Source organism: Neophocaena asiaeorientalis, unplaced genomic scaffold (assembly GCF_003031525.2).
Source record: "Neophocaena asiaeorientalis asiaeorientalis breed wild unplaced genomic scaffold, Neophocaena_asiaeorientalis_V1.1 scaffold490, whole genome shotgun sequence".
Classification (NCBI taxonomy): Eukaryota; Metazoa; Chordata; class Mammalia; order Artiodactyla; family Phocoenidae; genus Neophocaena; species Neophocaena asiaeorientalis.
In genome coordinates this window covers 1,826,963-1,854,323 of record NW_020175079.1, presented here as the reverse complement: position 1 = coordinate 1,854,323, position 27,361 = coordinate 1,826,963, and the positions used below count along the sequence as shown (strand labels likewise).

At 46.4% G+C, this 27,361-nt stretch overlaps 1 protein-coding gene across 1 annotated transcript in view; it reads right to left on the bottom strand.

The window, feature by feature from the left end:
- The window catches only part of LOC112412440 (autism susceptibility gene 2 protein-like), a 961,342-nt gene that overhangs the window by 269,621 nt on the left and 664,360 nt on the right, over positions 1–27,361 (bottom strand). Inside the window, exon 5 of the mRNA XM_024764131.1 lies at positions 20,700–20,729. Within this exon, the coding sequence (XP_024619899.1) occupies positions 20,700–20,729 (30 nt within the window). The remainder of the gene's footprint in view (positions 1–20,699; positions 20,730–27,361) is intronic.

The following is a 27,361-nucleotide window of genomic DNA, read 5'->3' as shown; positions in this document are numbered from 1 at the left end:
GCATGAAGAGCAAACATGTTCATTTGGGTAGATGTTATCACAGTGAGCACCACAAGAATTTACAATGATTTGCCAAGGATAAGAAGTACACTCTCTTTAAGTAAGAGTTCTCTTTAACCAAAAGAAGAGTAAAAGCTTTTAGTAGTGGTTGTTAATTAGAATTAACAATTTGGCCAAGGGCTATGTAAATCTTCCATGAGGATGGACTTGGTGGTAAGTGGCTGGTGGAGGCACCAAAGCTGAGGCAAGCCAGGCTGACTGCGGGCTTTCCGTGCTGGGTGAGGAAGGACACCGAGGTTTTGTCAAAGCGCCTGCGACCTGCTCGCGTGTCTTATCCATCCGCACAACAACCCAGGGAGGTAGGTTTCAGGCCAGCTTTAAACCTAAGGCTGCCGGGGTTGAGAGGGCATGAGGTAAGTGACAAAGCTGTCACCAAAACCAGGTTTGCCTGACCCCAAGCTCGTCGTTCTTTCCTAGAAACTTGTGTCTCTGCTGGGTGAATGGTGCATCAGAAGCCTTGAGGGTGCTTTTGGAAATAGAGACATTTCCTGCGCTCCGCCTGGAAACTTCCTACCTGGAAACTCTGGCATCAGAATCCCCAGAAATGCTGAAGCTTCCCTCTGTGCACAGCACCAGGGGTGACTGTGGTGTGTGGCCAGGTGGGGACCCTCCTTCCACGCTCACGTTCCTTTCTAGCCACCTGCCCAGGTGTTACATCTCTCCTTCTGCTCTGCAGGCCGCCACCCTGGGCTTGAATCTGATCAGACGAAAGAGCCGGGGCTGGCACAGATGCTAAGGGCATCTGTGCTCCTCCTCTTTGGTCCTTGTCATCACCATCCGCATGTCCAGGACCAAGGCCACCGGGGACAGGGTGGCCCAGGCCTAACCACAAGCACGAGCGGAAACAAAGTGCAAAATTAGGAGCTTCCCCTCTCCCCGCGGTCTAGAATGTGATAAGGACTTCCTAGTGCCCACAACTCCCCTGATATTCTCCATTTGTTACTGGAATTACACCCGGGGACGTAGCGAGAGTGGTGCCAACATCAGCACCAAAGGCGCGTTCCTAGTCAAAATTTGAAAATGAAGATAAACAAATGACAACACAGACTTCCCTGGCAGTCCAGTGGTTGAGACCCTGCGCTTCCACTGCAGAGGGCATGGGCTCAATCCCTGGTCCGGGAACTAGGATCTCACATGCTGAGTGGCGCGGCCAAAAATCAAACAAACAAAAAGGACAACAGCTAGTGAACAGAACGTGTCTGAGCATCTGTGGTGGGTGTGGCTGAGAAGGGAGTGTGGAGTCAACAGGGGATCCAACTCCCTAAACCTGGTCAGAGCTGGGAGGCGGCAGTGGGCTCCACTTAACACCGACAACGGTAAAAACAACTACCATGTCAGTAACTCCTGTAAACTGCATTTCACCTCTTCACCACAGCCTGGGGAAGGAACACTTCCACGGAGGCTCTAGAGAGGGTCAATGGTTTTTAAGTCACGCCAGCAGTTGGTCATGAATTCTAGGCCTTCTGAGTCCAAACCTTAAACTCACATTCCTCATCAGTGGATCCCAGAGATGGGTAGAGAGTTAGGAACTCAACAACAATGGGGGTTTATTGGTTGACTGAGCAGGGAAGGTTTAAACAGAGAAGTTAAAATAGTGTCACCTCCACAAAACAAGAGGGGATACTCATTCAGACTTTGCAATCTGACCACATCAGAAGGTCTGGAGACCCACACCCTCTGAGACTGTCACTGTTCTTTGCTTACCCAGAAGCTATTCCCACCGTTTCTCTCTTGCTAACAGAACTCTTAAGGCTGCACGATGCCAATGCCCAGGGACAGTCACGATGAAGCAGGGAAATCCAGGCCCTCTTTACCAGGTACCTGCTTTTCCCTTTGTCCCTGGAATGGACTGTTCTAGCCACAGAGACGTAAAAGGCCCTTAACCACCCGCCTCCTTCTTGCCTGCCTTGTATGTGTTCTGCAAGGACCCGTGAATGTTACCTTATAAGAAAAAAGGGTCTTTGCTTATGTGACTCATAAGCAAAGATCCCGAGATGCGGAGATTATCTCAGATTATCGGGGTGGGCCCTAAATGCCAGGCCAAGTGCCTTCATAAGACAGAGGCAGAGGGAGATCAGAACACAGGAGAGGAGAAAGCTATGTGAAGACAGAGGCGGAGGCTGGAGCGACACGGCCACAGGCAGAGGAAAGCCAACAGCCACCAGAAGCTGGAAGAGGCAAAGGGCGGATTGTCCTCTAGAGCCTCTGGACGGGCTGCAGCCCTAATGAAGCCTTGATTTGGCCCCGTGGAAATGACACTGAACTTCTAGCCTCCAGAACCGGGAGAGAAGACGTTTCTGCTGTTTTAAGCCACCAAGTTTGTGGTAATTTGTTACAGCAGCCACAGGAAACTAATACACTGCCAAAGCCACCGATAGGCGTTCTGTTACTACAACCAAACACATCCTCAATCCATCTCTCTGTCATACTTGGAGGACTCACACAGGGACTGCTCCCGTTTCTCACCATGAGAGAGACTTCTGGGGACCCACAGATGCCGGCAAATCTCCCTGACTCCAGCCTCACTGACCTTGGTGCTGCCACCTTATAGAGAGCACACCTACCATTAAAATCCCCATCACTGTTTCACGGGCAGTGAGTAGGTGCAGCGCACCCAATGCCCACGTTCACTGGAGCAGCCACCCTGGCAGGCAGGTTCCTCAGTGCCCTCAGCTCTAAAGCACACAGTACACTCTGAACACCTGCTGGGACCAGAGAAAGTGGCAGCTCCTTGGTACACATCACACATGAGGTTCTGTGTTAGCAACGTTGTAAAGAACATCTCTTGGGGTTGGGAGTCCAAGATAGGGAGGAGGTAGGGAGGGAGAGAAGGGCCCAGACGTTGGGGAAGAGACTTTTAAAAAATCCTACTCTATACAATAGGGGCAAATTCAGCGGAAATTTACTGAAAAGGCTCCTCAAAAGGAAAAATGGAGCTTAAGTAGAGCGGGAACCTTGGTGAAATCTACTTATAGATTATAAAGGTCGCCTTTGCCATCAGTCTTCGCTTGGGGCCCATCACATGCTTTTTTGGGGCGTATCTCCTGCTCCTCCAAAGCTTGGTGATTTCCCGCTGAATCTCTCTCTGCAGGGCCCCCCTTTCCAAATTTCACTGACCGACAACATGGCCATGATTCATCTCTCTCTGACCTTCTGCTTCTTCAAGACATACACATTTGGGGTCCTATTTCTTAAGAGATCTCCTCCTGGGGAGTTGACTGACTGCTTGATCGTAAGGGATTCAATGCTAATGTGCATCAGGGCCTGGTTTATTTTTGGTTTTGGTTTTTGGCGGGGATGGGGGTTGGGGAAGCAGTGGTGGGGGTAACTGTGTGGAAGAGACTGAAATCTGAAATTTACTGAGTACTTATTACAGGCCACATCATTCTAGAGGTTTTGTATCCAGATTAAAAAACAAAAACTTTAGCAGCTCAGAGGCATTAAGTAAATTTCCCAAGGTCAAGTCACAGAGACTATCTCGATGGGAGTGGAATGGGGATCTCACCACCTTACCTTTCTAGGCACGTCCTCTGCCCATCTGCTTTGTAGACCTCATGCTTTCTGACTTCCACAGGGCCCTCCAGGACCACAACCTCTTGGAGCTATGGCCTGGGTCTGCAGACTGCACAGTTCATGCTCTTTCTACAAAAGGCTAGCTATCGTATCGTGAAGAGCTCAACCAGACACAGAATACCTTGGCCAGTTTAAAAGCACGTGTCTTACCATTAGGCAAAGACCACAGTCTATTTACTGAGGCCAAGCAGCACTGATGAACACTGAAATTGTGGGTGAAAGTATGGTGAGAAACAGATATTTGCATAGTCTCAAAATATCTACCCATAAGATCCTAATTAACTTGAAAGGGAAAAAATAGTAACTTTACAGTGAGGAACCTGGTAGATGTCACTTTAACCGAGTGATCCCCGTTGCAATTACCAGCAGGAAGACTTCACGTGCCCCCTGACGTGATGCACTGAGAAGGGCCCATCACTTCCATGGTTTTCCTGCCAAGATGGCATAACCTCAATCTGATCAAGAGAAAACATCAGATAGACCCAAATCGAAGGATGGATAGGCCACAAAATAACCTGCCTGGACTCTTGAAAAATGTCAAGGTTATGAAGGACAAAGAAACAATGAGGAACTTTCCCACATGGAAGGAGGCTAAGGAGACATATGACAACTAAATGCAGTGTGGGATACTGGATGAACCCCAGGACCAGAAAAAGGACACAACTGTGGAAACAGGTGAACTTCGAATAAGGTCTGTAGATTTAGCTAACAGTAGCATATGAAGGTTAATTTCCTGATTTAAATCATTATACTATGTTTTTTGTTTTTTATTTTCTGGTACGCAGGCCTCTCACTGCTGTGGCCTCTCCCATTGCGGAGCACAGGCTCCAGACGCGCAGGCTCAGTGGCCATGGCTCGCGGGCCCAGCCGCTCCGCGGCACGTGGGATCTTCCCGGACCGGGGCACGAACCTACGTCCCCTGCATCGGCAGGTGGACTCTCCACCACTGCTCCACCAGGGATGCCCTGTACTATGGTTTTAAAAGACACAGCATTAGGAGAAGCTGGGCGAAGGGTATATGGGAACTTCCTACACTATTTTCATAAGTCTAAAGTTATTTCAAACTAAAAAAGTTAAAAAAAAATGCCCCAAACCAAAAACCCCTCACACACCACGTACTTTTGTAAAGGATCACCTTAATGTTAGAATTTAGGTGGCAATTGCTATCTCAGGTGGGCCCTCTGGGGGTCTGCGTACCTACCACACAAGCAGTCACTTATGCTGTGGCTGTTTGAAGCTGGTCTTGAAGGTCAAGGTGGCGCCGTGTGTTAGAGCCTAGGGATCCTGAACTCGGGAGTCCTCACCCTGTACTGCTCCCAGGGTCAGCTCTGCCTTTGCGGAACAACTTTGGGTCACTTAGAGGAGGAGTCCGAGAAGCTGGCTCCCCGCAGGCATCAAGCCCAGCTGAGCTTTTAGAGGCTGATTATTTCACTTTCAAGTAAAGAGGATAAGGAGAATGGTGGGACACCCAGCTCTCCTCTCTCTGCACAATCTCCTCTTGGGTTCTGATATCAGTGTGAAGGAGGAATGGTTCTCCTAGCTGTATGTTTTCCTTTCCTTATCTTAAGCCAATGGAAGCAGCCCCCTACCTTGCTTCCGGTCTGAAGCAGCCCGAAGCAGATGGCTTCCTGTGCCACCAGCACTGCCGCTTTGCTCCTCTGCCTCTGCGTGTGGCAGCCAGGGGGCTGGAGCTCTAGCCTTTAAGGGCCCTTCCAGTTCTGACAGGCCAGGCCAGCCAGGCCCTAACGAGTGGCCCCAGGTGGGATTGCTGCAAAGCACTGGTCTTCGAGACTGGCTAATCCTGCGTGTCCAAGGAAGGTGAATCAGCTCTCTCTCACCTACAGACCAGAGCACGGAAGCTGAGCTCCCGGAATGAGTCTGCTTTGGTTTTCTTAAAGAAAGCTACGGAGTCTGAGGATACAAGTGAGTTACTGCTGGGTCCAATGGAAGGTAGATGCTATGTCAGTGACGATGATGTTGTGTCGTTCCTATACTGATCAGAGAAGGCATGGACGTATTATCACTAAAACAATAGATTTTGCCTCAGTTCATCCCCTGTTCAAGTTCCTTGTCTGTTAAATTAAGATTAAACATTCTTTCCCCCAGGGTGTTTGTTACAAGGTTTAAATGAGCTACTGTATGGTGCTTTAACACATTTGGTACAAAAAACTAGACAGGTCACACGACAACGTGAATGTACTAAACATTACTGAAACGCATGCTTAAAAATGGTTAAGATGATAAATTTTATGTTATGTACGTATGTTTTCCCACGGCTAAAAAAAAAAGTCATTCAGTGTATCATTAAAAGAAACCTACACAAACATCAGGTGCTATGATTAATATTGTTATTTTGTTCTGAATGGTTATCATCATCACGTCTGTTTATCCCTAAATTACACGCAGACAACCTCTCAGTGCTCTGGCTGGGCTCCCACTCAATCCCACAGCTCCAACTATCTCTGAAGATCAGACGGCTCTTGGGCTCCCAGACACTAACCTATCGTTCTACTCACTTCTGCCGTGTAGTGCACAGTCTCTTGGACCCATGCAGCAGAGGGTCCTGCAAGCCACTCCCCAAACTCATGCTCTCTGTATCCCCCATCTCAGTCTCCGACTGGTGATATCCATCAATGCCCACCCAGTCAGCCTGCTTGAAACATGACCCCCACATCCGAGTGGTCACAAAATCATGACAATTCCACTTTAGAAACGCCTCCTCTAAAAAAGGCATACAAATGAACTTATCTACAAAACAGAAATAGAATTACAGATGTAGAAAACAAACCTACGGTTACCAGGGTGTAAGTGGGGGTAGGGATAAATTGGGGGATTGGGATTGACATATATACTCTACTATATATAAAATAGGTAACTAATAAGGCCTACTGTATAGCACAGGGAAGTCTACTCAATACTCTGTCATGGCCTATATGGGAAAAGAATCTGAAAAAGAGTAGATATATGTATATGTATAACTGACTCCCTTTGCTGTACACCTGAAAGTAACACAACATTGTAAATCAACTACACTCCAATAAAAATTAAAATAAATAAATAAAAAAGAGAAACGCCTCCAAAATCTAACTCCTCCCTTTCCCATTACTTTAGTTGAGATGCCCCTGTCACCTCTCACCCAGCCTACGATGACAACATTCTCTTCGGTCATCTGGCCAAAGTTTCCCTTCCTTCCACCTCATCCTCTCACCACTACCAGAATTCTCTTCCAAAAAGCCAAATCTGGGACTTCCCTGGTGGCGCAGTGGTTAAGAATCCACCTGCCAATGCAGGGGACATGGGTTCATGCCCCGGTCCAGGAAGATCCCACATGCCGCAGAGCAACTAAGCCCGTGCGCCACAACTACTGAGCCCGCGCACCTAGAGCCTGTGCTCTGCAACAAGAGAAGCCACCACAATGAGAAGCCCGCGCACCGCAACAAGGAGTAGACCCTGCTCACTGCAACTAGACAAAGCCCACGTGCAGCAACGAAGACCCAACGCAGCCAAAAATAAATAAATAAAATAAATAAATTTATTAAAATAAACAACAAAAAACAAAAAGTCAAATCTGATGTGTCATTTACCTACATAAAAGTACCCAGTGGGCTCCCATCTGGATCAAGTCTAAACTCTTCTCTTGCCATACAAGGTCTGTTTATATGGAGCTTTTTATATCAACCTATGTTTATAGTCATGTATAGTCCCCCCACCCCCTACCACGAACCTTGCTCCATTATAAGCTTCTCTCCATGTACCAAGACTTTCACACCTCTTCGCTTTTTGCAAATAATATCCCCATTTGCCTAGTGTCTGCACCATCCTTGCCACCTAGCAATCATCCACAAACATGTGTTTCAGCAAGATCTAAGTCAAATGCCTCCGCTCCTACACAGCATGGTTCAGACGTCATGCTATCCCTCAGCATACACTGGGCTGGTGGGCAGGTTAATAATTCATCAAGGTACCTCACAGCTTTCTCTTCATGTAGACCTTCTATCTCTGAAGGCTTGTTGTATCTTTGTCATCTCTCCATTCCTAGTTCCCAGGACAGTGCCTGGCTCGGCACATAGAGAGGGCTCAATTTGTTGAATGAACTATGAGTGAAAGGTGCTAGACTGAGCTTATTAACTTCCAATCTTTGGAAAATCATTTCAGCAAGGTCGCCTGTTATAGTTTAAGATGTCCCTCACTGGACACAAATTAGGTACTCTGGGATGACCATAATTCCTTTGGACAAGTTAAGTTACATTTTGTAGTCTGGATAAGTAGTTTATTAACTGGAGTCTCAGTGACGTCAAAGACCGCTGCATCTCTCACGGGCTGTCTTACGCTTGGGCGATAACTCATCATCTACTATATCTAAAGTATTAATGAATTCTGGGCTATTCTGAATACAGGTACCCATGCATCCCTACTCTATAAAATCCTGTGCTCTTCTCTAACTTTTAATAGCTTAATTTAAGCAAGATCAACTCAATCCGTGCATGGCATTTAAGACAATTCTATGAAGATCCAGGCAACTATTGTATATAATTGAAAACGTGTATTCATATTTCAGAGCCTGTGTTCAGTATGAAGTGCTCACTTTGGATGATGGTCAAGGCAGCTTTGGTGGCTGGCAAGAAGTGCCCGTGAGCGCCTGACCCACCTGGCGGGAAGGTCAGGGTGTGCTTCACAGACACGTTCTCTCCCGCCTTTCTGGGCCCTCTTCCCCCTCCATACAGAGTGACCGCCAGAGCAGCACTTTTGGACAACATGGCCCCTGTCTTTCTACCTACAGCTGCTTGATCCAGGCACGAGCACCTGACTTTCAGCTAGGTCAAGCCACAGTCCTTTCCAGAGAACCCGTCCCCAGAACGCAGCCCAGCCCGACCCGATCAGAATCCTATCCTTGGATTTTAGTAACTGCAGTGGGAGAGGAGACAGTCTCTCTTCCACTGGCTGAAGCCAGAAGGTGCCACGCTCAGGAGGATGGTTCATGATTTCTACCAGTAGGAGAAACCAAGTCTCACAAACAGTCAAGAATAAAATGGGTTACGCAGAAAGAAGAGCCAAGACAGGGAGGGCACTTCATCCCCTGTCCTGTGCTACTGAAGCCCAGCTGCATAGCTCTGCCCTTCTGATGGCTTGGTTATTTCAGCACTTACTTGTATTCCTAAAAGTCTATACGTTTCCCTATTTTTTAGTTTGAATTTAATTTCTGTTATTCGAAACAAAAAAGAATCTTAAAAACAAAACAAAACCCTGCTAACATAAACACAGCCAAAGTTGTTCAATCTTAAGAGCTTTAAAATGAGCAAATGGCTTCGTGAAGGCTCTTGTAGGAGTTCTGTGGTAAGTCTCTAAAATGTGGAAATCACGTATTTTATTTAGCTACAGAAGGTTGATGAATCCTTTATACAATGAATAAATGCTCTGTAATTGATTTGTTGAGTAAACTGCATTTTTTTTTCAATGTTTACTCGTCTTAAAGAGGGCCTAACTGCACACCATTAGAGGTTCGGGAGGCGGTAAGGGTATAGATGTAATTCTACATAAACAAAGTAAGTAGTCCACATACGCTGCCGTGCTGTCTCTGGGGAATACATTATTCAGAATTATTGCTGCGTTCTAAACAGACCATCTCAGAGGGATAATCACTTTGCAGTGACTGGATCAATATTTTTGTTCTTCTCCTTTACTACCTGAGCGATTGGATCTAGGGCCAGAGGAGAAAATCATGTCAGTCCCCTGGACTTACTGCCAACTAACAGGGAAGATCACTGTGTGTGCTTGGGAGCCCAAGGAGGGGAGTGGGGTCAGGGAGCACAATTCTTAGGGCGATAACTTAATTTCAAATTTCTCAATGAGAAAAGCCATGCGTATCTATGGCTCTCCTGCTGCAGCATTTAAAAAATTGCCCTGAGGGTACAAGGTATAACTCATTTTATGTGTGGTTTATTGAATAAGTTCATGAATTTATGACCCCACCACATATACAGCCAAGGGGAAGAGCAGCTTGGCCATTCTGTCTGGGAGGGCGGACATCTCAAGCTCCAAAGAGAGAGGGATGATGGGGCTAGAGACGTGGAGAGAGGTCGTTCTATAGTGGAACAAAAGATAATGTCCACACTTGCAGGCTCGTGTGAACATTCTAGTGGCCAGCACTCAGGACCCACCGATATGGAATTTGTGATGATTTTACTCTGGCTGGCAGAGTGGGCCCTGATCTGCATCCCACTCATTACTGGGAGACAAGCCTAAACTGTCCTTTTAAGCACACGATTCAACGTAAGTTTATTAAGCCTTTCCAATAAGAATAAGAAAAAGGATGCTGAGCAACATGAAAGAATGAGGCATTTTGCCAGGCATTTTGCTTGCCCTTAACCTAACAAAATCTATGCCTTTCAAGCACCTTAGAAGCACCATTTGCACGCAAGTAATGTACTAACTGCAAATGGGACTTATTACTTAATTAAAGCTCATCACAGAGCATCTTTTTTGAGCAATATTTTGTTGGATGTTGGAATTACAACTGAAAGGGATAAAACGCTGTTTGAACATTTCCTTTTATTCCAACATATTACTATTCTCCCTGGCCTCTTCCTGTCAGTCCTCAGGCTTATTAGAATGTGGCATGAGGGAGAGCTTGGTGGTGAGGAGTGCTGCCTTGCAAGCCAGACAACCTGGCTTTAAAACCTGGCTCTGCCACCAACTGATGCAAGACTTTGGGCTCGTTACATAAGCTCCCCGTGACTCAGTTTCCTCATCTGTAAACTGGGGACAACATCAGCACCTACCTATTAGGGCTGTGGTGTGGATTACACAAGTCAATACATGTAAAGCACACACACACACTATTTAAATAATAGTTATTATTATCTCTATATAGCATGCAACACTAGAAACCTTCTAAAATTTGAAGTGATTGAGATCTGGATAAAAGGTAAGAATCCCACCTCTGCCACCATTAGGATATTAGGTAATTTACCTCTTTGATCCTCCATTTCCTTCTAAGTAAAAAGGGGTGATCGTGCCTATATTTTGGTGGGTTGGTGTGAAGACTGTATGAAATAATGTGTACAACGTCCCAGTCAACATTTCTAACTGGGTTTATGAGACTATCGGGCTGCGTGGATGGACGTGGATCCCATCATACGAGGACCCATGCTTCCTTCCTCTCGTCTGATCACAGGCAGACAAGGACAGTAATGATCAGCCCAAGGCTTGGCAGGGCCTGGCGCATATTACCCTGGGCTCTCCTCGGAGAAGGAGCTGCTGCCAACCTACGTGGGGGTTAGGCATCAAGGAGAGGGAACAGGGTGCAGTGGGTACTGTGCTCAGCCCCTGCCTGTACGCACAAGGCAGCCGTTCACCTGCCAGCTGGGGATGTCCAGAGACACACACCTACGGCCTGGCTCCCCGTAATTCTTTCCCTGGCTCCCTTCTCAGGGCATGAGGAGAGCAGCCCCTGCGCAGACGGCCTCCCCGCAGCACGTCTGTGCAGGAAGCCAGGGCCCTTGGGCTCCCCGTCAGACTGCCTGCCTGAAGCACAGGCTGGAGCCAGGGAACTTGCCTGAGAAGGCAGTAAAATTTTAATGCACTCTGTAGCGTGGTCATGTCATACTCGGTTATGGCAAATAATCCCAGATGCCTGCAGAGGTAAAATGGAGCTGTAATGTGCTTGCCTCCTAACCCGAGCTGACAGCAATGATGTACGACTACCATTAGCGGAAAATATCACTTCAACTAACCCATGATCCAGCTCCGCTTAGGGTCACATTATCCATGAGGAACAAATTACACTCCCAAAGTAAATACAAATTTTCTACACGAAATGGGTACAAAAAAAGGGAAGGGGGTGATCCGTTCCCTTTGCCAGCACACTGCCGAGTGACACAGATGATAAAGGACAGGACAAATCACTGGCTGACAGAGTGCTGTGCTGTAATCAGCTCAGCCGGCACGCACTCTAGCCGATAAACACTATATTCTCCCCTTAGTGGCAAATACATAATCTTTAACACAGAGATGGCTGCTTCGGGTATTTACCACCATTTGGGCTGCAGGAACACCCCAAACAGCATTTGCCCTCAGACAAGGAAAGGCCCTGTGACCTTGATGGATCCAGAGACCCTCTGCGGGGATGGGAGTCAGTGTCTAGGGGTGCGCAAGAGGCTTCTTGAGGCAGCAAACAATACAGACTGAAATCGCGTTGGGGGCGCAGTTCAGGAGCTGCGGTAACACCATGACCCTTCTCCTCTGTGCTGGTCACAGGAAGAAAACAGTCTGGAGAGATCATACGCGATGCAAGAGGCTCTGGACCAGAAGGTCCAGCACTTCCCCACCTGCCTGGGTGACTGGGACAGGACCCTCTTCCTTTCTGTGACTCAGATAATCAACAAAGCAACTGCCAGGTATAGAACTAGTATTTGCAGGGCACCCACTGAAGTGTCAGACACATACGAGGTGTGCAGTGCTTGCTAGGAGCCAATGATGTAAGAAGGTATTAAGTGTTTACGCATAGATAGACACTAAAAGAAGACTGAGTGTCTTGACCAAACGTGGCCCAGGCTTGACTGCGGGCTGACACAGCCTCCCTGTTATCACTCATGGTGGCCCGCAGGCTGACACTGACACTCACCTGTACGAGTAAAAACATATACCTTGTAGTTCTTGCCTCCTTACCTTGGACAACTGCTTCCCATGTTAAAAAAAAAAAAAAAAATCACATTTCAGAAGAGCTTGTACATCTGAGTTGTCAGTGGACCCAACTTGTATTTATCCAATGTTTATCGAGCAACTGTCACTTTTGGATTTTTAGAAGCTGGTGGGTTTGTGGGTGGATAGGTAGATACAATCCAGGTTTCCCGTAGCACAAGGAGGGTGCAGCACAGACAGGAAGGTAGCGAAGATTCTCAAATGGCACCTCTGGGCATATTCCAACTCATCCTCGTATATAGGGAAAAAGAGCCCAGAGCCTGGAATCTTAAGACACTGTGTATCTCAGCTCCATTACCTCTCAGCTCTTAAGTTTCATTTCCTTTATTTGTAAAATGACATGTGCTTGAGAAGATAAAGTCCTTGAAAGGACCTATCATCGACTTTGGCACATTGCAGATGATGAACAGTGAAGTATCTAGGGATGCACATAGATTCCCACAATACACAAGCAGGTCATATAAAACAGCACATGTAAAAGTGTTCTGAATAACACAATGTTCTCTACAATGTAAAGTAGTGTTTCATCTTATTATTTCGTTATTATTATTGATCCTAATCGCATTTGTTCCCTGCCCCTAATAAATGAGGAGCATCTACATTTTTTTTACCAAGAAATTAGGGAGTTGAAAAATCATTAAGGGTCCCAACGAGGAAAGATGAAGCCCAAACTGAGTGCCCTGGGTACCACAACCACCCATGCCAGGGGCTCCTGGTCAGTCCTTACTTCAAATGCTCCATTTCACTGTCTCAGTAAACATGCATATAATTGGCAGACTATGAACCACACCTGGGATTGGAACAGCAGTGGAGAAAGCTACTCTGGTTAGTAGGTATACAGCCAGTACTTCATGAGAACCAATAGGGAAAAGCTCTAGAAGTAGGCCAATTTGATCTTCCCAGTTGTAACTTTGGAAAAAAAAAAAAAGAAGAAGAAGAAATAATATTCATGTATTGAATTTTGGGACTTATGAAAGTATAAAGTTTGGCTAATTACTAATGCATTCTAATACAGAGATTTTATTATCTTTATCATACCTAGGTATGGCAAAGTTACAAGGAGTAATCACCCATAATTATATATCACCATCTGGAAGTTGCCAAGGGGGGATTAACTAAGACACTCACACCCACACACAAATACACATGTGCATGACCAAAAAGAAATTCAGACATCTTTAATGAGGACAAACATTCTCCAACCCAAATGTAGAGTAAGACAGACTCTTCTGACAACCAAACAGCGGCCCAGGCCATACTTACTGACAAGCCGCCAGTTAAAGGAATCACCAGTACTAACGCCTCTGCTTAGGACCTCCCTCTCAGGTGGCTCAGCATTCATGGTCCACTTCATGAGGCTGAAAGCCACCACCTCCACCTAATTCCTCCTTGGCTTTGCAACACTCCCTTCAGCTAAGCCATAAAATCCAAGCCAATGGCTCATTCTAAGGGAAAGCAGCTGATCTTTTCTCTGGGAATGTAGAATCATATATTCAATACTGGACGTTTCCAGAAGAATTCCTTTTATAGGTCAAATAATACTCATTATTAACTCACCAATCAAGTGAGTTCTTGAAACATACTATGTCAACTAGTTCTTCACTAGCTCCCATGCTCTCCTAAATAATTTGGGTAATTGAGGAATAAGATTAAACTAACTGCTCTGCTGCCTATTGGCAAGTGCATGGTGACAGACCCAACAGAGTCAAGCAACTCTGTCAAGTCCATGCTGGTTCATCAGTAGGTACTTGAAAAAAGAAAAAATAAGTGAGTTGTTGTGAATGACTAAATGAAAGAATCAACAAACAGGTAATGACCTTTGTTTAGACATTAGGCCCATAGTAAGTTTCCTTTAGTTACTTGAAAGAGTCAACACAGATGTGCCTGGACCCGTCCACACTATGTTTATTCACTGTTAGGAATCTGAGAGAGGTGAACGAATGGAGAAAATTTTAATATAATCTTCCTTCTACCTTGGCAAAGAGAAAATATACTCATGTACATTTCCCTCTGGGTCTGCCGTGTTGTTGGGTCCTAGGTAAACAGCTACATAGAAAATGAGGATATTCAAAGCTGCATCATTGACTCCAGCCCCATTTTATAGATGACAAACTAAGGCTCAGCAACATTAGGTAATTTGTCCAAGGCCATACACTTGGTTAGTGAGAAATGATAAACCAGGTCTTCTGAGTGTCCTTCTCCATTACCCACCCATGAGAACAAGGGAACATCCAGAACCCGTTCCTCTCACTATTCATTCTAAGAAACAAGAGTTTAGCTGAAGATGTCTGACAAATTTCCAATAACTCAAGTATTCATTTTATTGATTTATATTTAATAAATAATCTGAATATTTATATAAATAAATATATGTATATACATACATGAAACCTCTGTCTTTTTCAGGTGTATGACATGGTTGTAATGGACAGATATTCTACATACACATTTAACGTGAGTGAAGCAGTTTTTGGTTTGGCATGAAAACGCTACGATAGGACAAAGAGAAAAACTTAATGAGAGGTTTAAAATAATATGCAGTAGAAATTAAATCCAAGGATGGTATCAATAGGAATTTTTGATGGATAGGATGGAATTAAGCCAACCGGAAACATGGCGATGTTGGAAGGACAATAAAGTGTCATTTTGACCCAGACCTAATCTTGGAGGTCGACTGGATGGGCATCGTGGGATTCAGACATCCAAAACAGCCCTTGAAACTCAGCCAAGAACTGCAGAAATTTCCCAAGTAAGGTGGGAAATTCATAAATGGCTTAGAAGTGTCTTATGAGAAAATAAAACTATAAAAGAAATTTGTTGGGAGCCCAGAAGATAAATCCTGGGATTGATATGAGGTGTACTCAGGTGTGAGTACCAGTTTTCTGAAGTTGTTTCACTTATCCCCTCCATTGGGAGATGAGTATCCAAAAAAGGAAACGCAAATTTTGCAAAACAATGAACATTACTGAACTTTAGGGACATAAAGACCAGAACTTGGGTCCCTACTCTTCTCCTGGGCAACGCTTGTACGCTTTGCTGCTATGAAACTGGAAGGGAGGAGAAAATTCCTTTCTCTATCTGCAGTGTAGGACAGCATCTCTAAGCTGTCTCCTGATCAGAACATGTCCTGTTTCAAAACCAAGGATGCGGGTTCTACAAGCAACAACGAAGGCCTTCTGAGTTTGTGGAATGTTGCTGAGGGTGCATAATTTTTACCAAGTGTGAAACGTGGCCAATCGAGGGATGGGACTCTTCCACTGTAAGCACAAGCCGCATGCCCTGTCTTTAGTTTGACAGCTCAGCAGTTTCTCAGTCCTTCAGGAGCCAAGTTAGGCATGTGGTTTGTGTTGAATTAGGAACACAAGCCTCTGTTGGTTTTCCTGCTGCTTTTCTTAGAAACTGCCCCCTTCTCACACGAGTGAATACAAAATGATCAAACACAACAAAGTTAGCTTGAATTAAAAAATTAGAATGCACCAGAAAGTGTTTGCATGTTAAGGGAGAGGGAGCTGACGTGGGAACTCTGTGGTTCTGCATCTGCAGTTAGCCAGTGTCCCAGCAGGCTGTCCTGGTTACTGGTGAGCAACTCACGGGGACCAAGCAACCTCCTCCAGGTGGTCATTCCAATCATTAAAAGCCCAGAGACAGGAAACTGCAATCAGGAGTCATGTTAAAATCTTCATGAGGGGGGCTTCCCTGGTGGCGCAGTGGTTGGGGGTCTGCCTGCTGATGCAGGGGACGCGGGTTCGTGCCCCGGTCCGGGAGGATCCCACATGCCGCGGAGCGGCTGGGCCCGTGAGTCATGGCCGCTGAGCCTGCGCGTGCGGAGCCTGTGCTCTGCGATGGGAGAGGCCACGGCGGTGGGAGGCCCGCGTACCGAAAACAAAAAAAATCGTGAGGAACAGGAGAACGGCTCACATCTATGAAGAGGTTGTGTGTGTGTGTGTACTGCATGCAGTATGCACCGCACATCTACAAACATATGCACGTGGGGTGCGCGAACACACACAACACCTCTGTAGCTTTCAGGACTTTCTCTTGGGCTGTCAAAATGTTAGAAGCAGAGGAAAGTAAACGCTTCTCTTTGACATCTGTAAAAAGGTAGTAGTGCTCAAAACCAGTTGTATAAAAATTATCAGGAAGCTTTTAAAAAAATACAGATGCTGTGGCCCCCACCCCAGATGGACTGCATCAGACCCTCTCTCCTGTGCTGGGTATCTGGGAACTGACAGTGTTTGGCTTGTGGGACGAGGGCTGTACAACCCACTACATCACCATCTGATCCCTCCAGGCCGGTATGCTTGCTCTTGACTCCAGGTTGGGCCCAAAGGAAAGCCTGGTGTTTGGGGTAAGGAATTTAAAAAATCATCATTTGGGGACCCTTCCAAATTTCACAACACTTCCGTTCAGCTTGTGTCAGGAAGAAGTGCCCTAGGGGATGAAGGCTGAGCCCCGGGTTCCAGTGGAAAAAAAAAAATCACACCTCTTATCCTCTGGCAGGTTTTCTGGCAAATCCTGAGCTTTTGGAAGAGAAAGATAGCCTCCCTCCTTCCCCAAGCGATTCTCCCTCACTGCGCTCCAAGGAAAACTAGTGAAAGTTAACATTTACAGAGCACTTACTACGGACCAGGCACTGAGCCAATTTCATTATTACAAAACTCTAGGTGGAGCTGTTGTTACCCCCATTTGGCAGATGAGAGAACCAAGGCTTGTCCATGGCTCCAGGACAGTAAGGGACCGTCAGAAACAAGCCCAGGCCATCAGACTCGGAGGCCCAAGGGCTTGACCACTGGCCACCACACCTTCCAACCAGCTCTGTCACGTGGCCCACAAAATACACAGGGAGCGGGTAAATGGAAAGAGAATTATTTTTCATCTCCACATTGATTTCATAACCAAACGGGGGGGTGTTTCTTAGCACAATAGGCTGCTGCCAGTGGTAGAGAAAGAGAGGAAACAAGAGAAAATATAGGCCAAATATGTGGAAATATGCGTGTTGCCTCCTTGTTCTCATGACACCAATTCACTTCCAGTGGGGGATTGGAATAATTGCTTAACTTGGGTGATTAAGGTGTCAAGTGCTGCCTCTTTTCTTTGCACTAACTGCAAAGACGAACGATCCCACATCTAAGACGCAGTGTTTCCAGCCTTCTCTAATCTTCCACCCAAGTTTTACCAAAGTCCTCCAGGTCCGCTGACATTAACGTGAGGTGTATTCACGTGGCTGTGAGGGGAGGGTAAGGGATGCTTTGCCCAGTGTCTCATCAAGCCTCTTCCATGTATAAGAATGCCTCCTGCACTTATGGAAAGCTCTGCTTTTCTAGCCCCTTTCCCAGTCCCTTCCATGTTAATTAGTAAGGGTATCATTTTATAAATTACAGCTTCGTATCAGAGGAAAGCAGAGTTTATCCTAATTCAGTCAGCTGTGTGAAATACAGTACCCTAACTTTAGACCGCCAGTTCTGCAGATCCCTACAGAGTAAGAGAATGACAGGTCTTCCTGAGAGAAATCCCAGCGGGTCCTTGCAAGTCTCACTTTTGCCTCTGACAGCATCCCTGGCGGGGTTGCCGAAGGCATCCCAGGACACGGAGTGGCATCTTTTCCACCACTAGCAATTCAGATTTGAATGCGAATCCTCCAAGCAGCACATGAAGGCAGCCCAGGTTAGTCTGGGGCTCTGAGGGGGGCCCAGGCAAGAGGCTCCGGCACAGGGGAGGCTGACAGGGGCCCAGGCTCCGGCTTGGAGGAGAAGTCTGGGAGGGCAGTGTTAAAGTCGATGATAAACACCAGACGATCTCAGTCCAAAAGGGGAAGCCTGACAGTCTTAACTGTAACAGGGCGAAGCAGGCACGACTGCAATCACAGAGTCTCGACTGTTCCTGCCGGGAGCCCTCTGGAGGAGAGCCGGGTGGCAGGGCAGCTGTGAAGCAGCTCCCGAGTAAGAAGAAGAGGACCTGCAGGGCCACCACAGTCCACAGGAAAAGCGACTGGGGTGGCCGAGGCAGGAAATGCACACATGTCAGAGGACCACTCCCAACGGCCCTCTGTGCCCCGTCATCACCCCTCCCGCGGACTTGCCGATGGACATCTTATTCTCCTTCGTTGTCCTGAAATCACCCTGAACTCGGAGCCGTGGGTGATGGCTACCTTCCCACTGCCCATTCCTCTGGGCCGACACTTCGCTGCTTCCCACACTCAGAGGCGAAAACCCGGGCGGCAAAGACTCGGGGACTCAGATCCCAGCAAACAACTAGTTGTGGTGCTCTCAGGATGCAGGAAACACCTTGGCCCCCAGACACCTCTGAAAACCACAGGCGGCGCTGATAATTCTCGACATTACCAGAGCTAGTGATCATCTAGACAGGGGCTGCTAGACACCTGAAGAGAGTCTGAGGCAACTGGACTGGGACTCGGTCCAGGCATCAGGACTCGTACAGCTCCCGGGGCATTTGCAAGCACAGTCAAGGTTGACACTGCTGATCAAGACACCTAGGTGGAACGCAAAACTGAACGTCCTTGCCACCTTCTGCCACTGCTGGAGACTGTGACACTTCCTGAAGTCACACTGCCTTTTAAGGAAAGAAGGTCTGCTTGGCTGTGAAACCTCGAGGAAGCCTCGTCCCTTTGGAGACGTGCCACTCACTTGGAAAGTGAGATCAACGATCACCTGTAAAAGATCTCCAGCAGTGGCCAGAAGTACCGGTCCCTCCCTGGATGCCTGCGACGCCTGATGGAACGAGATGACTACTGCCCTGTGGGATGCGGCCCGGACGGCTCTGGGGGCCAGCGAGCTCGCCTGAATGCTGAGCCCCTACGTGTCTCTGGCACCCACGACCCACTGGCTGCCTGAGGCACTGGGGGACTGACTTCCAAGGAGTTAGGACTCCTGGGGGCTGGAGAAAGGAAGCTCCTACTTGTCAGTTAAACAAAAGAATAATCCACAGCCCCCTTTCCAGTGTGTACTTTCACTGTCATCCAACAGCCCATTACCATGTCACAGCGCAGCACACCCTTCCGTAGGTCACTTTGTTTAAAATGACATGGATAATGCACATGTCAGCAAGCTGACAGTCCTAGCCGTCCTTCAGAGATAAAAACCTCAGGGCGAGAGCCTGCTCTTATCTGGGGGACATGCGTTGGTCTATCACCCAAGTCAGACAGAACATGATTTCTCCAGAGAGCATTTTTCTCATTTCCTGATTCTAAGGAAATCAAATAAGCACCATTTGTCTTCATCTGAATATGCTTGACCTGCTCAAATGATGATGTCTCGCATTTTGTAACGGGCTACCTATGCTGAATTCAAATTAACGACAGCACAGAACAAGAGCCTTTAGATCGCTCTTGGAGGCTGGCAGCAGGGAAGGAGGGAGAATTCTAGGCTTGACAGCAAGATCCTACCAAATACTAACCACAGGATTCCCAGTCAAATCCACCAGCACGTAGGAGGTGAGGGTCAGAGAACAGGGCTCAGGAAAGCCAGCTGTGCGGGACAGATCCAGAAGCTGGGGACGGGAGGACTGGTACCTCCCTCTCGGTGCCAAGCAATACAGAAACCACGGTATTCAGGTAACTCTTTTCAAAATACATAGAGTGGGAATAAAATTGGAAAGAAATGTGGTTGAGGGGTTGGGACAGCTAGAAAGAAAGACCAAACAGACAAACAATCCCTTTGCCTCAGACAGCAGAACGCTCACTTTACCAGGTTGTGATCCTACCTTCCGGAAGCCCCCAAATCGAGCTCCTTTTCTTGATCCGTGTCGAACTGGATACAAAGAGGCTGGTGGCCATCAGCCTTGAAACAGAGCATGTACCTGCTGGAAGAAGTGCCCTCCCCCCGACCACCCACCTGGACGAGAAGAGAGTGGTTCCCACCTGACAGCCCCAGCCCACCTCTTCCCCGCATGAAGACGCTCCTAGAAACAAACGATTACCATTTCTATCAAGAAGACCAATGTGTACAGAAAAGCAGGAAGAAGCATATGGGTCAGTAAAAGAAATGCAGGAACGACATTATAAATGCATACATACTAGCAGGTTTAATGTTCCAATCAAGGATAAGACAAGAAAAATCAGATGGCTATTAAAATAAACAATTTCCTCTTTTAAAAGCTTCTATAAAGTGAAAACATAGTGTCACATATACGCGACATTAAAGGGCTTATTTTTAAAAAGTAGGGCTCACAAATTCAATGTTATTTCTTATCACAGGCAATGTCACTGTGTGAATAAAGCCTGTCTCTGCAGAAGAGAGGTGCTGTCAACACGCAGCCGGCACCCCCCGCCCTGAGGCTGTGAGAGGGAGACACGGTGCTCATGGTACTTGTGTGCTATGCCCACAGTGGGGGGATGAAGGGGGGCTTACCTTCTCTTCCTGGTCACTATCGCTGTCACACTGAAAAGGAAGACAAGAGAAGAAGCATTAGTGCAAAAATCGAGTATGTTTTTGCTATTGCTACAGAAAAAAAAAAAAAGCAAGACAAGCAAAGGAAGTAGGGAACGTTGTCTGAGCTAAAAAGTTTCTTCAGCTCAAGTGCTGTAAATAGAAACAGAAGCAAAATGCCGAGAAGCTGTTCTGTTGAATTCATCTGATGCCGGTGCTCCGTGGCTCGTTCTGTGGTCAGCTGGTCACACCAGTGAGCACCCCCTGCTGCACGGCGGAGCCAACCGGGCCATGAGATTAAGGCAAATCAAGATTATTCAATGGGATTCAGAGCGAAATCAATTTCTTAATGGAGATGTTCTACCTTCAGCTAATGTGAATGGAGCGCTCTCTCTCTCTCCTGGTGCTTTTCTAGAGGAAAAGAGGTAAACCTTTGGGCACTTCATTCTCTCATCTGGGCCTTGAAAGAAACAGAACACGTTCAGCAAGGCTCACCACTTGTGATCGCCCAGAGAAAAGAGGGAATATTCTCTATTAAAAACATGTCAAGAACAAGAGGTCAGGGTAACAAATCAATGATATGGGCAAAAAAGAAAAAAAAAGTTTTAGGGCAGGAGACTCACACCGTATCTAACAGATTCCAAATTCCAACTGTTGACCTCGGTTTCAGAAGACCAGGGAATGATAGTTAACTCAAAGCTTTGGGTTCCTCATTAGAAGGAAAGGAAAAAAAAAGAACACAAATTTTATTAAAAACCAAGAGTGTTTTGTTATCTAATGTTTGATTTTTTTTTTCTTTTTTAAGGTCCTCTCTCTACTCTTCCTAGTTTTGTATCTTTGGGCCAAGTATGTCCACCCAGCTAAGCTTATTTCCTTATTTTTCAAAGAAAATAATGATGTTGGGTGAGATTGTCATTAAGATGACAAACTAATTTCTCCAACAATATGTGTTGAAAGCTTAAGCCTTATGACAGGCTATAATGAAAATGGAATCAAAGATTCTGCTCTCATGGAATTGACAGACTTAATATTAGTTAATCGAGTTTAATAGACTGAGACCTAAATGATTTTAACAGAGAAGCAAGTTCTGTAATAATAACTAATATTTGTGAGTGCTTACTATGTGCTATATACCATGCTAAGCATTTTACCTCAATTATTTTATGTAGTCTTCCACAGATCCTATAAAGTGAGTCTTACCATCCCCACTTCAGAAGTGAGACAACTAAAGCACAGAGAGATGACGTAACTTGCGGGAGTTACGAGAGTATGCAGCCATCGTAAAACTAAACTTGAACTCAAACCAAATGTGAGCCTGCAGCTTGCCCCCTTCACCATCACAGGACACTTCCTCTTGAGGATGAAGTTTAAACTCCTTCAAGTGGCATTCAAGGCTCCGGGCAGATAGCCCCCAAACCACTTTTCACACCGACTGTTTCCAGTATTTGATTTTTAAAAAGCGGGTGTGTTCTGTCAGAGTAAACACTCAGCATGTAAATACATCCATTCGTTCACGCAGCAGCCCTTGATTAGCGCCGCAAGCTGCTCAGACATTCAGTCAAGACACAGGACTGGTCCCTGAGCAGCTTTCAGTTTCACAGTCGAGGTACCCAGTGTGACGTGATCAGAGATATAGCTACTCCGTGAGGATGAATCTTCCGTGGGGTGGAGGAGAGATGGTGTGCCGTGGGGAAAGGCCCAGGTCACGGGGAGGCCGGGTTGGCAACCCTTACAGTGTCTAGACCAGCATGGTGCATGGCTTGAGAAAGGGCAGAACAGATGGCAGAGCAGTTCTGAGGGGAGAACCAACAGGGCTTGATAATACATGGATGTGGGAAGCAAGTAGGAGGGACGAGTTTACGGCGATGCCAAGGTTTTTTAGTGTGGCCACCTGGACAAGGGAGCTGATGTAGCTATGAACAGAGACAGGAAATAAATGTGCTATACGGCAGCCACTGCTGGCTGCACACCCACAGCCATTCACAACCCCCTTCTCCCTAGTCTGTACCTTGTCCTGACATTTCAAGATTGAAAAAGCCAGATATTCTCTCTTTCCCAGCTTTCCTTGCAGCTAAGGGTGGCCGTAAGACCCACTTTTGGGACTTGAGGAAATGTCTGCTGAAGGTTCTGGAAAACCCCTTTCTCCTCAAAAAAAAGGAGAAAAGCAGGAAGCACTGCCTCTTTCCTCTGAACACCACTGCATGAGGACGTGATGTCCAGATCTGTGGCAGCCATCTTGCAAAAATGAAGCCAAAGGCTGAAGTACAGAACAAGGGAAGAAAAATCTGGCACAAGTGAGACACGTGAACCAACCTCAGAGCAGCCTGCCTCCCGACTTTTTCGTTCAGACGACAATAAGTCACCTTATTGTTTAAACCACCATTAGGGTGTTTTCAGTGCAAAGTAACAAAACCTCCATCCAAATGGACATCTTGCTGTATTAAGATTCAATTTGGGGGCTACTTCTTTCCAGCCTAAGCTGTCTGTACAATCAGCATCAGGAACTCACACAGCAACCTCATGGCCTGGAGAGCTGTAATATTTTCTGCTCTTCCCACTGGTTCCTCAATACCACAGGTTTATCAGAGGTTTGGTGACAGTGCTTTAACCACTGCATTGTCTTCAACCAGGCTCCCAACCTCAGATCATCTTAACTTACTTTCTTCTGCCTGATGAGCGATTGCTCTGTTACAGTAAGTCAGGCCAGCTGAGAAAGAAAATGGGTGAGATGAAGACCTTGAAGGCCTCCAACAGCAGACGGATGAAGAGCAGCCGTTCTCCTGACTGTGTAGTTTCTCCATTGCCTTGAATCAACTTGAGGTTCCTAAGTTCCAGCACATTTTCGAGAGTGACAAAGCATGAATCAGGAGGGGTGTGCAAGAGAAAAGAGGATTTTGCCAGGCAGGCTTATTTCCCCAGATGTTCACAGCCCGCCTTGTGAGGTACTCAATGGCAGCTGAAGGCCGAGGCAGAGGATTTGCCCGCACCCCCAAGGACTGGTGTGCAGGGGATAGAAGGAGTGGGGAGGACAGCAGGGGCAAAGAATCACCACTGTCCACGCCCCTCCCCCCACCCTAACAGCAGTATGTCTCTGGGAATGGTTATTTCTATCAAAGTGTCAAGCTTCCTGCTTTCCAACAGTCCAGTTCTAATTTCAAGGTCCACTTAATTCTGCATCAAGTAATTACTGATATACCCAGAAGCACCTTGTCTCCAGAGTTAAGCATATGGTGAAGAACTGAGACCTACTGGTATCCATTATGGAAGCAGCACGGATGCCAAGCCGATTAAAAATGCTCAGGCTCCCCACACAACATGCCGGGTGAGTGACAGCCCCTCGACAAGGCCAGTCACAGAGTCTGCCAAAACAGTCTGTGCTGCACTGGGGCCCACATGGTGCGCTGAGAAAACAGTTCCATTTCTGGTATTAAATTCCCATACTGACCCGAGGACTTTGCCGTGAGCTCAGCAGGAACGCACCATCCAATTTACAGCTCCGCTCTCTGGAGCCTCGAGTGCCAGCCCCTGGCAGAGACGAATGATGGTCAACCCCTCCAGCTCATAAATTATGCAAAGGCAATAAAGGCACTCAGCAAACAGCGCCCAACGTTTGCCTAGCCTGGCTCCTAACACGCTCTGCAAAAGCCAGAAGCTCGACACATACGAGAGGTCTATTCCACTCATAAAGGGGGTTTGTTGACAAGCCCAGACGGAAAGCGAGCCACAGTCCTAAGGAGTCTTTCTGCTTCGCTGGCCTGCTTTATGAAAAAGGGAGGCTGTTTTATAGAGTCGGTGTGGGTAAAATTCATGGCCTCAAATTCACATTTAATACACTGTACGGCTTTCACACCCCAAGTTCAATACGTTGTGGATTTCTGGCCAAATGATTCTTGGTCTTGAAAGGTTAAAAGAAGAAGTGTCTGCTCCTCACTCCCTAGATACCCACTCCAATTCATGAGAGCTCTCATACAGCCACCTCCTGAGTCAGGTTTATGTTCTGCATGAGGCCCGGAAATGGAAAAGGCATGTCAAATGCAGAAACGGGGTCCCAGCTGATTTGACCATTTTAAGCATTTTGACATCGGGGTCCTGTACTGGTTTATTAGCAAACGGGTTGCACGCTAACGACCAGCTTGACATGACAGAGTACTCTCCAGGACTAGATTTCAAAGCCCTTTGTGAACAGCTGAAAATATTTTCCTCCATTTTAAAAGCCGGACAGGGAGGAATTCTCGATCACTCAGCCTTCACACAAAGACATGACCCCCAACCCACCAAAGACAAGAGAGGGAAAGAGGAGGCATGAAATCCAAGCCACATGCCTCGAATGCAGAATCAGAAAGAGACCAGCTCCTGACCTGAGTACCTCCGGTCATTCCAACCCATCACACTCAACTTCCTCTCCACCTCCTCTTCCCTCTAGTTTCCCAAATTAGAACCAAACCTTTGGAGGTACCTTCTTCCTTTCCCAGACAAGCCCCACCTCTTAAACTGTGCAAATAACCAACCAACCCCCTCCCCAATATCTTCTCCTTTTGAAAATTAATACGTACGTATTAAATAGATTTAAAAAAAATCACCCATCAGCCTACCCTCTACAAATAAACGCTGTTAACACATTTGTATAATTCATTCCTGTCTTTCCTCCATTCTCTACATCCTTCACTCACAAATGTTAAGAAATGAAAATAAAGTCCTAGTATTTGGTAACCTGCTTTGTTTTTACCTAATATGTCAAATATTTTAGTTGAATGAGTAATACTTGCCAGTAGCATCACGTTTTTGAAAAGGCTGCACTGTAATGGATTGTAAGTAATCTAGAAAACAAATTCCCTAGTGCTGGAAATTTGGAATGTGTCCATTGAACACGCTGGAATTTTCCCCTTGTACACATTCGCCAATATTGCGCTTTCCTAGTATCTGCTCACAGCCCTTCCTTTTCTGCATATTCTTTAATGTCATTGTTTCCCTAGAGTTGCATTTGCAGGTCTATCGTTTCTATATGATTTCCACGGGAGTCCTTAAAGATTCCCTTGATTCCAGCTACCATGTATATGTTGGGACTAAAAAAAATCTCTATGCCTACCATTTGCCAGCTATGTGACTTTGAGAAAGTTATTTAAACTCTCTGAGTTTCAGTTTACTTATCTGTAAAGTGTGGGTAATAACGGCATTTCCCTCCTAAGGAGATGAGAATAAAGTGAGTTAATACATGTAAACAACTTAGACGTAGTACAGAGTAAGTGTAGACAATTAATGTTAGCCAGCACTAACAGATGTTTTTGTTTGCTATACCCACTTCCTGAAGCCCTATAAACACCTCAGGCTCAAGTATCCATCTAAATCCCGACGCACCATCTTCTACTCACCCCACACCTGCCCCCTCCCGTGCTGTTCCTGGTAATGACGTCACCATGCAATCACTCAACTGCCCGAGTGAAGAGTCTTGTCAGCCTCCTTGATTCCGTTCTTGAGCAGACCTATCTTTCTCTCTCACCCCACATTACTGATTCAACTTTCTAAATCCTCTCCATCTTCATGGCCATGGCCGCTGCTTTAGTTCAGGCTTTTATTTTATCATTACAAGAGGCTAATGACTGCTTTCCAGGGCCTACAGTCTCTTTCATTTCTAATCCAAGTCCTTACTGACAGGAGTGGATTTCCTAAATTCCAATTTGATCATGACACTTCCCATGGCCGAGAAGGCAATGAAAACTCTTCACGCTGTTTCCAACTCTCCCACTCCCCACTGCTCCTCCAACACAGGGCTTCTCGGGCTTTCTTTGGAGAAGGACCATTTGTTTTTGTTCTAATTTCCAATACGTTTTAGACCAATACTTTGTAAGATATAATAAAAAATAAATTGCTAGAAAAGTGAAAAAGCAAAGACACGTAAAAATATGTTACTGTTAGATTTAAGAGATACAAAATTATTCTACTGAATTGCTATAAAAGTTCCCAAATGCTTACTCTCAAGTGCTATACTAACCTCACAGTGGATTAGTTACAAACAGCTCACAGACTGGCCTTGGTCTGCATCCACTCTTTGAGTGGTATCACCCTAACACATTCCTTGCTCCAGTCACACCCCAGCACACTCGGTCACACCCTCTGGCCCTTCCATCTTTGCACTTAACAATGCCCTCTGCCTGGAATTCTATTCTTCCAAGTTTCTACCTAAAAACTTGTAATTTACCTTTAAAAACAGAGTTTCCTCTGAATCTTCCAATACTCTTCCTAGAATTTAAGAATTCTTAGAGGGCTTCCCCGGTGGCGCAGTGGTTGGGAATCCACCTGTCAATGCAGGGGACACGGGTTCGAACCCTGGTGCAGGAAGATCCCACATGCTGAGGAGCAACTAAGCCCATGTGCCACCACTACTGAGCCTGCGCTCTAGAGCCCGTGAGACACAACTACTGAAGCCCGTGAGCCACAACTACTGAAGCCCGTGTGCCTAGAGCCTGTGCTCCGCAACGAGAGAGGCAACCGCAATGAGAGGCCCGCGCATTGCAACGAAGAGTAGCCCCAGCTCGCCCCAACTAGAGAAAGCCTGCACGTAGCAACGAAGACCCAATGCAGCCAAAAAATAAAGAGGAATTCTTAGAATTCCAGTACTCTTCTTAGAATTAACCGCTTCTGTCTCC